Genomic DNA, 13,091 nt, shown 5'->3' with positions numbered 1-13,091 from the left:
GTCACTTAGGTTGCTTCCGCGTCTTGGCTGTTGGGAATAGTGCTGCTGTGAACACACGGGTGCAGGGATCCTATTCAACAGTGGTTCTGCCTGGGTATGTGCCCAGCCTGCTGGGCACATGATGGTTCTGTTTCGTTTTCTGAGAACCCTTGACACACACACAGCGGCTGCACCACTGTCCATTTCCACCAACAGTGTGGGAGGGTCCCTCAAACGCACCCCTTTGAACATTCTCCCAAGGCTCATCACACCTCTGATCTGGGATAGTTATCTTCTTTTCACTTTGGCAGGATTTACTCCCGACACTCGGTTAAAGAACCATGATTACCTAGGTGTCACCTGAGTGGTTTATGGCTACGGTGGTCCTTTGACCACAGCTCCCAGTCTCTCTTTGACCGGATTCTACCTCTTACAGATTCTTCAAGGTTTTAGATGCTCAGTATTTTCACATCAAAACATGTCTGCCCGTTGTTTTTAAATGTATCTGATACCATATCCTTGGATGGAATTTTTCTCAGAACTCTGCAGCTGCTACTCTGCTATCTTCTCAGATCCACCACTGAGGACGCGTTCTGCTTCCCGGTTTCCTGAGTCGCTTCCTCACCCTTACACTCCAAGAAACTCAACCAGGATCTGTGCTGATACTGACCATTTCGTGCACATTTTTCTTGGAGCAAGGTATGTCCTATCAACCTACGAAGTTCTTCCTTCTTCAAGGGGAAAAAAAGGCTGCGGGGTTTTTAAACCATGAATATGTTATTTCCTTTCCTTTACCAGGGTCTCCGCTTTGGAAACACACGTTCTTATGATGTGGGATGATTTGAATGTGTTCTCCGTATTTATCAACTTCTTTCAACTTCTGTCCTTTTCTTCTGCATCCACTCATCACATCAAAGACTTTCTTCCCAGACTTTTTAACCACCTGTTTTATTCCTTGTTCCTCATCAGTTTACATACCAAATTTAAAGTGGAGGGCTGGGAGTTCCCGTCGTGGAACTCCCTGAATGAACCTGACTAGGAACCATGAGGTTGCGGGTTCGATCCCTGGCCCCACTCAGTGGGTTCAGGATGCAGCGTGGCCGTGAGCTGTGGTGTGGGTCGCAGACGCGGCTCGGATCCCACCTTGCTGTGGCTGTGGGGCAGGCCGGCAGCTGTAGCTCCAATTGGACCCCTAGCCTGGGAACCTCCATATGCCGTGGGTATGGCCCTGAAAAAGACAAAAGACAAAAAATAAATAAAAAATAAAATACATACATACATACATACAATGGAGGGCTTAGGGCACAGGAAAGTCCGGCCTCTCACTTTATCTGACACGGCTGTCTGACTCTGTTTCTGAACCCTTCGGTATTAAGTGCTAGAGGCACACACTCATGGGGCCTGCTCCTTCTTTCTGCCTTCTTGCGGACGGCGGTCTCTGTCTTTGGCAGACTGCACTGCTTTAACTTTCCTCTCCAGGAATATGCCTTCCCTGGGCGCGGCGGCCCTCACCCCTGCTCAGGCTCACTGTGGGCAGCCTCCCCAGACTCCCTCTTTGGTGTGGACCAGTGTGGGGGGTTTTCCTCACGCCTCCCCACTTTGCCTGACTTGCGTCTGTCTACACATCAAGGACTGGATGTGGCTTTCTATACCCTTTTCTACAGCCTGAGGAAACAGAGGAATGGGGCAAAGGAGGCGAAAACTCACTCGGGGCCTTCGCTAAGGACCCTGGCCCACACCACCCACCACACGAGTACCCCAGTCCTGAGGTGTGGACACTGGCACACGGTGTCCGCCCTTCCTGCAGGATGGCATGAGGGGTTCCCAAGCAAACCACTCACCACACCCTTACATTTTCCCAAATTAGGGAGCGTTCGCGACTCCCTTTGCTCCCCACTGCTTCTCTGACAACGGTTGGAGCCAGGAGGCCACGCTGCACACGGGTCTCCTCATTCCTTCCTCAAAGGCCACTTCTCCAAGTTTATGGCTATGCTGTGGCCTCTCCTTCTTTATGCAAGGGACATTTTTAGCCCTTTTTTAAAAAACTATTTTTGTATATTTGCTAGATAGAAGGGGAAAACCATCTGAATTCTCTCCACAACCTTCACCAAGAGATGTATTTTATGATAATTTTAAACATGACCGAATAAGTTCAAACTTTTTATCATCTGCAAACTTAAAAAGTAAAAACCAGTTTTAAAGTAGAAAGTCAGGGCAATTCCCAATGTGGTGCACGAGGTCAAGAATCCGACCGCGGCGGCTTGGGTCACCGCAGAGGAGTGGGTTCAAATCCCTGGCCCAGGAACTCCCATGTGCCCCGGATGCGGCCATGAAGTAGGTCGGCGACACAAGGCAGCAAGAGAGGTGACTTAATAAAGGCAGGTGTACTTCGAGGTGCTCTGGGTTAAAAGTGAGAATGGAGTAAAAGCAGAGATGGAGAAGCCACTGGAGAAGACGAGTCCTTACCAGGGACCGGGGCGCCAGTACCCGACCAAATACTCACCATCCTCTGCAGACAACGCCACTGTCACCCTCGCTTTTACCGGGAGAAAACTACGGCCCGAGAGACTAAGTCCCTCAGTGGGCAACCCGGGCCGCAAAGGAGAGTGACTTGGGCCCAAACCCAGAGAGTGATGTGATCACTGAGATGAGACTTAGGCACGTTTTGAAACCTCCCCAAGAGGCTCTACACGCAGCCTGAATTGACAACACGGTTCACGCGACGTGACCGAGGCCACGGCAGCCGGCCACGATTCACGGCTAGGTCTCCCCGACGTCCAGCCACACAGCATTAACGCGGAACTCTGGTAACATTACGGTCAACTACTCTAAGCAAAAAAGACAGACGATAGGAGTTCCCGCTGTGGCACAACAGGACGGACAGTGTCTTCACAGCAGCACCAGGACACAGGTTAGATCCCAGGCCAGCCCAGAGGGTTCAAAGGATCTGGCACTGCCGCAGCTGGGGCACAGGCTGCAACTGCAGCTCAAGTCAGATCCCTGGCCTGGGAACCCCATGTGCCCCACAGCGGCCGAAAAAGAAAAAAAAGTACAACGTGTAAATGGCCAGTCACAGCACTGTTAGTAAGATAATAAAATAAACACAACAAAATTAAACTTCAGGTAATAAAATAAATGAAACCCCTGTGGAGTTTACACACACTTCCCAAGTTCAGTCTGGATGGAAGCAGCACAGAGAGCCCGTTACCTGTCGGAACCCGGGTGAAACTCGGAAAGCAGGGAAGGCCGTCTGCGAAGCTGCTGCTGCTGCTGCTGCTGCTGCAAGAGCTGTGACGCCTGACTGACTTCAAGATGAGAAGAGCGGTAGTCAGGGACTGCAAATTCCTAGTAGTAAAATAATCAAAAATTAACTCCTAACCAAGCAGTGGAAAGCATCACGAAACCAAACCAAGTTCAACTGCACAAAGACACTTACGGACCACTAAGTATGGACAGAACAGCGACGATGGCTGCACTCCTGCACCCACCTTATTCTTTCCCATAAACCTGAAACGATCAGCATTAACTGCATATCATTCAAAAGAATTCAAAATGCCTTGTGTAGACTCTGGCGTAGGCCGGTGGCTACAGCTCTGATTCGACCCCTAGCCTGGGAACCTCCATATGCCGCAGGTACAGCCTTAGAAAAGGCAAAAAGACAAAAAAAAAGAGAAAAGAAAAGAAAAAAGAGAGAAAAAAAGAATTCAAAATGAGATTTCGTGTTCAACCTATATTTGATCTGTTCCCCTAATAATATACCAGAGTAACTCCCAATCTATGTTATTCACATAGTAAGTTCTCAAATCCCCATGTTCACTATGAAATGCTAAAAACCATTTCTTTCTTAAATTCAAAAAGGGTAAAGCTGGAAAGGTCACAGAAGCCATCCAGCTAAAGGCAGAGAATCGACTTGCTAGTTAAGAGTAAGAGCTTTTCCACCACTCTAGGTGGGTGTTTTTATGTGTCTTTTCCTACTTTCTTTTGCTGACTTTTTATTGAAAAGATCAAAGGTTTTTCTTAAAAAAAAATCTAGAAGCAATCACAAACATATAAACCCACAATTATCAAATAATCTAGGAATTTCACTCTTAGGTATGTAGACAAATTAACTAAAAGCATATACCCAAGTACAAAAATTTGTACACAAATTTTCAATGCAGAATTAATCACAACAGCCAAAACAAGAATCCCAGTGTCGGCGGACTCATACATAACCGTGCGGTGTGTATCTATACGATGGAGTATCATTCAGCCATAAAAAAACGAAGTACTGGAGTTCCCCATTACGGTGCAGCAGAAACGAATCCGACTGGAAACCATGAGGTTGAGGGTTCGATCCCTGGCCTTGCTCAGTGGGTTAAGGATCCGGCGTTGCCGTGAGCTGTGGTGTACATCGCAGATGAGGCTTGGATCCTGTGTTGCTGTGGCTGTGGCGTAGGCCAGCAGATACAGCTCCAATTCAACCCCTAGCCTGGGAACTTCCACATGTCGCAGGTGCTGCCCTAAAAAGCAAACAAATAAATACATAATTTACATCCAGGAGTTCCTGCTGTGGTGCAACGGGATCAGCAGTGTCTCTACAGTGCTGAGACACACACAGGTTCGAACCCTGGTCCAGCAAGCACAGTGGGTTAAGGATTCAGCATAGGCCACAACTGTGGCTCAGATCTGATCCCTGGCCTGGGAGCACCATACACCCCGGGGCAGCCAAGAAAGGGAAAAAAAAGAAAAAATTTACATCAAAAGACATAGACAAAAGATTTAAAGTCAAAGTAAAAAAGGACACAAAAGTATTAATGATACCCTCAAAAAGAACCTGACAGCAATCACAGAAATTAAAAAGCTGATCCCTGAACTTGAACAACAGAAGAACAGACACAGGTGCAGGGCAAAGGCAATAAGCAACAGCAGGACCGAGGGACTCTCTCCGAGCACAGCAGGGCACCAAGACAGAGGATCACAGGTTCAAGTCAGAAACGGCCCCTGCAGTCCACGGGTGAGCGGCGGTCGTCTAAGCAGCAACAGAAGAGCACGCCTCACAAGTCCACAAAGCCTGTCCTCAGATGAAAAAGGGCCTGAGAGGAAAGCTGAACAGATTCCTTAACATGAGTCCACAGCGAACCTGACAAGATTTTAGAAAACGGAGGACGAAACAAACGACAGAAACTCTACTACTAGTCCTGAGAAACGCACCTCCCGCAAGGAAGGATCCTCTCACCAGCAGTGCTGGGGAGAACCAAACAAATGCACATTCCTAGTTCGGAGGAACACAAATGTGAACCCACAAACTCGGTAACAAAAGCATCATTCCAGTTTTAGGGCTACAAACTTCCCAGAACTCAAGAGCTCAGAAAATTCACCAAGCACGGCCTCTCCGAAAGAATCTCTAAAGGATGCACCCTTACAACCGAATTTACCCTATAAATCAACAAGACTTCAATAAAACTGGAAAAAAAAAAAAAAAAGGAAGGAAGGAAGGAAGGATGCGCCCAGCAAGACAAACTTAAGAGCAAGGAGGGAAATGGAGCAACACGGTGCTTCCGCCCCAGGCAGCGCCCTGCAGACCACAGGCGCACAGGCAGCGGGTAACCCGGACGCAGAGCAGGAGCCCTTTCGGCCCTGGGACGGCAGGCGGCACAGGACTGGCCCTGAGCAACGTGACACACATGGGCCCCCCTACCATACCCTGGGCCTTCCCTTCTGGAAGCAAGTCCTTCCGGGAGGGACAGTCCAACTGCACCCAGACTCTCATGCACTGGAGCAGCCACCGGGCGAGGGCAGGAAAGCACAGCAGAGACCCTCTCTGGAGACTTGCAGAGAGAAGGCAGCGACACAGAAGAGGTCTCCTGAGACATGAACTGGGGTTCCCTCGAGAGCTGGGCTCAGTGCCAATCTGTGAATGCCCAGCCGCGAGAAGCGGAACTCCTGCCGAGAAACCGTGAGAAGGAAGGACACACCACCCCCAGAGCTCACACAGGACCAGAACGCACTCGAATTTCCTCCAGTCAGAGGGTAAGCTCACCGAATACAGAGACACTCAGGAGATACCCCAGGAGAGACGCGTTCAGGACTGGCGGATAAATGAGACCTAGAAGAGAGAGACCACTCTAAACTTGCCCCAAGAAGTTTAAAAATAAACCTCAAAAGTAACTTCAGTGTTAATGAGGAGGAACCCAATGTCCTCCAAGGAACACGCAAAAGCCAGCGACGATCATACGAAGCTAAAAATGAAAAATCCGGTGCCCGCACTGAGGGCTTCACAGGATGATGTTAACGGTGGGTTGGAAATTATAGAAGAAAAGATCCCTGGAGCTGCCGCTGTGGCTCAGAGGTTACGAACCCAGCTAGTATCCATGGCGACATGGGTCTGATTCCAGGCCTGACTCAGTGGCTCAGGTCAGGACCTGGCGTTGCCATAAGCTCTGATGCAATTGGCAGCTGAGGCTCAGATCCTGAGATGCTGTGGAGAAGGCCTGCAGCTGATTCGACCCCTAGGCTGGGAACTTCCACATGCTGCATGTGCCCTAAAAAGACAAAAAAACAAACACTGAACATGAGGTCACCGCAAAATGAAATAAATGGATTTTTACTTTTATTTTAAGGAGAAATCTTTGCATTTTTTTATATAATGATTTTTTTTCCATTATAGCTGACTTACAGTGTTCTGTCAATTTTCTACTGCACAGCAAGGTGCCCAGTCACACACACATGTATACATTCTTTTTTCTCACATTATCATGCTCTATCATAAATGACTACACATAGCTCCCAGGGCTACACAGCAGAATCTCACTGCTAATGCATCCAAAGGCAATAGTCCGCATCTATTAATCCCAAGCTCCGCATCCATCCCACTCCCTCCCCATCCCCTTCAGCAACCACAAGTCTGTTCTTCGAGTCCATGATTCTCTTTTCCGTGGAAAGGTTCATTTGTGCCGTATATTAGATTCCAGATATAAGTGATACTATGTGGTATTTGTCTTTTTCTTTCGGATTTACTTCACTCAGTATTAGTCTCTAGTTCCATCCATGTTGCTGCAAATGGCATTATTTTGTTGTTTTCTATGGCTAAGTAGTATTCCACTGTGTGTGTGTGGGTGTGCGTGTGTGTGTATACACATATACACACATACATACCACATCTTCCCTAATCCAATTGTCTGTCGATGGACATGTGGGTTGCTTCCATGTCTTGGCTGTTGTGAATTGTGCTGCAGTGAACATGCGGGTGCATGTGTCTCTTTCAAGGAAAGTTTTGTCTGGACAGATGCCCAAGAGTGGGATTACTGGGTCATATGGTAGTTCTATGTATAGATTTCTAAGGTACCTCCATACCGTTCTCCACAGTGGTTGTACCAGCTTACATTCCCACCAACAGTGCAGGAGGGTTCCCTTTTCTCCACACCTTCTCCATTTGTCATTTGTGGACTTATTAATGATGGCCATTCTGACTGGTGTGAGGTGGTATCTCATGGTAGTTTTGACTTGCATGTCTCTAATAATCAGTGATATTGAACATTTTTTCATGTTTTTGTTTGCTGCAAATGGATTTTTTAAAAAATGAAAGAGGAGTTCCCACTGTGGTGCAGTGAGTTAAGGATCTGACTGCAGCAGCTTGTGTCACTGTGGAGGTGCAGGTTTGATCTCTGGCCCGGCACAGTGGGTTAAGGATCCAGAGTTGCCACAGCTGTGGTGTAGGTCACAGCTTCACTCTGATTTGATCCCTGGCCCAGGAACTTCTTCTATATGTCGCCAATTCAGCCAAAAAAAAAAAAAATCATGGATTAAAAAAAGAAAAAGGCCAGCGGTTCAGTGACCTAGAGGATAGTAGATGAGTAACTGGTGGCTCTGAAGGAAACTAGGAATAGAGGAGACAGGAAAACATACCTGAAGAAATAATAGCTGAAAATTGCCCAAATTTTATGAAAATTACAAATACACAGAAGCAGAAGTTTGGTGAATGCTAAAAACAGTAACATATACATTCAGAAAGTACAACAACGCATTCTGTAATCAAACTACTGAAAACAAGTGAAAAAGAGGAAAGTCTTAAGAGCAATGAGAGAAGGAAAAAAAAAACATATATATATATATATAAATAAAGGTAAGAACGGACAAAGACTTCCAGTCAGAAACCATGAAGGCGAGGGCACAACCAACGACATCTCTTGATGCAGAAAGAAAATAACTGTCAACCTAGAATTCTATATCCACTGAAAGCATTCTTCGAAAATAAAGTGGAAATAAACTTTTTCAGGTAAACAAATGGTGAGCGAGTTCACTGCCAAAAGACCTACACTGAAAAAAGAAGGTTCTTCAGGCAAAAAGAAAATGATAACAAAAAGAAACCTGGACATAGGCAGTGAAAGGAGTTAAATCATACATATGTGGGCAATCACAGAAGGAAGAAAACATGGAGCAGAAATCAGCACTTTTTTAAAATAGTGTAAATGGATGAAACTAAAGCTGGTTCTTCACAGAAAAGAATCTACTAAATTGACAAGCGTCTAGCTAGACTAATAAAGAACAAAAGGGGAAAAGAAACACATTATCAACATGCGCAAAGACACCACAGCAGATCTGAAAGACACTGAAACGCCATGGAAATAAAGAGCAGAACAACATATGTCAAGATAGTTACCATCAGAGCTCCCGGTGTGGCTCAGCAGTAACAAACCTGACTAGCATCCATGAAGACACAGGTTGGATCCCTGGCCTCGCTCAGTGGGTTAAGGATCTGGCGTTGCCATGAGCTGTGGTGGAGGTCACAGACTCAGCTCGGACTTGGTGCGGCTGTGGCTGTGGTGTAGACTGGCAGTTACAGCTCTGCTCCGACCCCTAGCCTAGGAACCTCCATATGCCACAGGTGTGGCCCTAAAAAAAAGACAAAAAAAAAAGATATTTAGTATCTTGAACAAAAGTTACCCAAAGTGACTCAAAACAAGTAAAGAATCTCAATTATAATGATTAAAGGACTTGAATTCTTAAGTTAAATTCTTTGCACAAAGAAAATTCTAGGGGAGTTCCCCAGTGGTTAACAAATCCAATTAGGAACCATGAGGTTGTGGGTTCGATCCCTGGTCTTGCTCAGTGGGTTGAGGATCCAGTGTTGCCGTGAGCTGTGGTGTAGGTTGCAGACACGGCTCGGACCCCGCGTTGCTGTAGCTCTGGCGTAGGCCGGCGGCTACAGCTCCGATTCGACCCCTAGCCTGGGAACCTCCATGTGCCGCAGAAGCGGCCCCAGAAAAGGCAAAAAGACAAAAAAAAAAAAAAAAAGAAAAGAAAAGAAAATTCTAGGCCCAGATGGCTTTGTTTCTATCAAACATCTAAGAAAGAAAAAATACTTATCCTACAATGACTCTGTAAGAAAATACAAGGAATACTTCCCAAGCTAACAACATCCTTCCTTAATGGTGAAAGACTGAATGATTCCGTCTTAAGAACCAGGCAAGGACGTTCATTCTCAGCCTTCTATTCTACGCTCCACTAGGGGTTCTAGCCAGTGCAATAAGCAAGAAGGAGAAAAGACATCTGGTTTGCAAAGAGAGAAGCAAAGCTGTCTTTATTCTCAGGCTACAGGATCATACATAGAAAATGCTGTGGAATCCATTAAAAAACCAGTAGAGGAGTTCCCGTCGTGGCGCAGTGGTTAACGAATCCGACTAGGAACCATGAGGTTGCGGGTTCGGTCCCTGCCCTTGCTCAGTGGGTTAACGATCCGGCGTTGCCGTGAGCTGTGGTGTAGGTTGCAGACGCGGCTCAGATCCTGCGTTGCTGTGGCTCTGGCGTAGGCCGGTGGCTACAGCTCCGATTCGACCCCTAGCCTGGGAACCTCCATATGCCGCGGGAGCGGCCCAAAGAAATAGCAAAAAAAAAAAAAAAAAACCCAGTAGAAATAACAATTTTGCAGGATACATCATCCATATACATCGTAGCAGTGAAGAGCTGAAAGCTGAAATCCAAAAAGCAGTACAAGTTACAACTGCATCAAAAATATCAAATACTGGAGTTCTTTTGTGGCTGAGCAAGTACAGGATCTGGCACTGCCACTGTAGCAGCTCAGGTGGCTGCTATGGTGCGGGTACAATCCCTGGCCTGGGAACTTCCATGTGGGCAGCCGATAAATCAGTTAATTAAATGCTTAGGAACGAATGTGACGAAAGATGCACATGACCTGCACAATGACAGTTACCCAACATTACCGAGAAGCATTACGGCAGACCCACACGAATGGAGGGAGATGCAATGCTCACGGACCAGAAGACTCAAAGGGAAGATGTCAGTACTCTCCCAAATTAATTTCCAGACTTAACATAATCACAGTAAAAATCCAGGAAGCTTTTTTTGCAGACGTTGACAAGCTGATTCTAAAATGCTAAGGACATCACAGAAATACAAAGGATCATAAGAGACCACTACAGGCAACTATATGCCAATAAAATGGAAAACACAGAAGAAATGGACAAATTCTTAGAAAAGTACAATCTTCCAAGACTAAACTAAAGATGAAATAGAGAAGATGAATGGACCCATCACAAGTAATGAAATTGAAACTCTGAATAAAAAACTTCCAACAAACAAAAGTCCAGGACCAGATGGCTTCACAGGCGAATTCTATCCAACATTTAGAGAAGAGCTAACACCTCTCCTTCTGAAACTACTCCAAAAAATTGCAGAGGAAGGGACACTCCCAAACTCACTCTATGAGGCCACCATCACCCTGATACCAAAACCAGACAAAGATACCACAAAAAAAGAAAACTACAGGCCAATTTCACTGATGAACATCAATGCAAAAATCCTTAACAAAACACTAGCAAACTGCATCCAACACGACATTACAAGGATTGTACATCATGATCCAGTGGGATTTATCCCAGGGATGCAAGGGTTCTTCAATATCCGCGAATCCATCAGTGTGATACACCACATTAACAAACTGAAGAATAAAAACCATATGATCCTCTCAATAGAAGTGGAAAAAGCCTTTGACAAAATCCAACACCCATTTCTAATAAAAACCCTTCAGAAAGTGGGCATTTTTCACAGAACTCAAACAAAATATTTTAAAGTTTGTTTGGAAGCACAAAAGACCCAGAATAGCCAAAGACATCCTGAAAAAGACAAATGGAGCTGGAGGAATCAGGCTCCCGGACTTCAGACTATACTACAAAGCAACAGTCGTCAAAACCGTATGGTACCGGCCCAAAGACAGAAATCTAGATCAGTGGAACAGGATAGGAAGCCCAGAATTAAACCCACGCACCTACAGCCAACTCATCGATGACAAAGGAGGCAAGAATACACAATGGAGAAAAGACAGCCTGTTCAATAAGTGGTGCTGGGAAAACTGGACAGCCACATGGAAAAGAAGGAAATGAGAACACTCCCTAACACCATACACAAGAATAAACTCCAGATGGAGGAAAGACCTAGATAGAAGACCAGACACTATAAAACTCTTAGAGGAAAACATAGGCCAAACACTCTATGACATAAATGCAAGCAACATCTTCTCAGATCCACCTCTTAGAGTCATGACAGTAAAAGCAAAAATAAACGAATGAGACTTAATGAAACTTAAAAGTTTCTGCACAGCAAAGGAGACCCTAAACAAAACAAAAAGACAACCCACAGAATGGGAGAAAACATTTGCAAATAAAATGCTAAGGATTGGAGATCCCACTGTGGCTCAGTGGTTAACCCGACTGGTACCCATGAGGACGTGGCTTCGATCCCTGGCCTCGCTCAGTGGGTTAAGGATCCAACGTTGCCATGAGCTGTGGTGTAGGTCACGGACGCAGCTTGGATCCCATGTTGCTGTGGCTGAGGTGCAGGCCAGGGACTGTAGCTCTGATTTAACTCCTTGCCTGAGAACTTCCCTATGCTATGGGTGAGGCCCTTAAAAAAAACAAAAACAAATAGGTGCATATGCTCTCCCAAGGATACTGTAAGAAAATAGGCCAAAGCTTATTTATGTAATCTAGATACAACATACACAGATATATACTTTCTAAATATTTTTATTTGTGATAATCAAAAATTGGAATAAGTAGATAAACAAACTGAGATGTATCCATACCCAGCAATAAAAAGAAAATAATTATTATGATGTGCCAAAATATGGCTAAATCTAAAAAACATCACGGGAAGCAAAAGAAGCCATTGATAAAAGAATTGCTATGAAACTGAAGACAATTCTAATCTGTTGTGATACACAGTTTCCTAGGAGCTGAGGTCTGGGCAAAGTCAGGGAGGAAGCCTGACCTCGATGGGGCACAAGGGAACTTTCTGGAGTGACAGAAATGTTCTCTTTCTTCATTTTGGTACTGCTGTTATGGGCGTATGATTCTGTCAAAGTACACACATATAATAAAATTTTATTATATACAACTAAGCCCCAAAGTTGATTTTCTTACAGCAATAGCAGCAGCAGTAATAATCCAGGAAATCAGTAATCAGATGAATAGTACTGGAGCAGGGAGGACACACAACCAAAATTCAACCCCCAGTCACAGTAACACTCCTCAATCATGCAACAGTAAGTGACTTCTTCAATCGTCAAAAACATGCAATGAGCATTATACTTCCCAGCGAAAGCTGAAAGTTTCCCTAGACAGAAGCGAGATGCCCATTCTCAGTGTACACTCATGACCACAATTCAAAGGAGTCTTCAGTCGTGTCCAGTAGAACCCAACTGTATTTGCTGGTAATTTGCTTTCATGGCCCCTCAAACAACCATTTCATTCCTTCCCTTCTCTTTTTCCACAAACCTCTCACACCTCTGCCCCTGGTCTGCTCTAAACTGATAACTTCACCTGTTTTACTGTCCACAAGGTAACACAATACAAACTCATCTTCCTACCATCAACTCTCTCGAGAAGGTCGAGGTTCTTTAATTTATCACAAATAATAAAGTAGCTCATAAAGTAAACACACATACTTAAAATCTTAGCACAGGACCTGATTCTCACTCAAGAGAGGCCAAGTAAACCTTAACACTGAACCAGAATTTAGGCTATAAACATAGGTCTTAACTTAGAAATTCTAAGCAACTGATACTTTTTTTTTTTCTTTGTCTTTTTAGGGCTGCCTCTGAGGCATATGGAGGT

At 45.2% G+C, this 13,091-nt stretch overlaps 1 protein-coding gene across 15 annotated transcripts in view; it reads right to left on the bottom strand.

Annotated features, from left to right (window-relative positions):
• Positions 1 to 13,091, bottom strand: part of NCOR1 (nuclear receptor corepressor 1) — a 136,912-nt gene that overhangs the window by 106,568 nt on the left and 17,253 nt on the right. For all 15 annotated transcript variants that reach the window (XM_047756904.1, XM_047756903.1, XM_047756907.1 and 12 more), the window contains exon 3: positions 3,188 to 3,324. In XM_047756904.1, the coding sequence (XP_047612860.1) occupies positions 3,188 to 3,324 (137 nt within the window). The remainder of the gene's footprint in view (positions 1 to 3,187; positions 3,325 to 13,091) is intronic.

The sequence above is a fragment of the Phacochoerus africanus genome, chromosome 14 (assembly GCF_016906955.1).
Source record: "Phacochoerus africanus isolate WHEZ1 chromosome 14, ROS_Pafr_v1, whole genome shotgun sequence".
In the NCBI taxonomy this organism is placed as follows: domain Eukaryota; kingdom Metazoa; phylum Chordata; class Mammalia; order Artiodactyla; family Suidae; genus Phacochoerus; species Phacochoerus africanus.
Note: the sequence above shows the minus strand (reverse complement) of the source record. Positions and strands in the feature narration are given on the sequence as shown.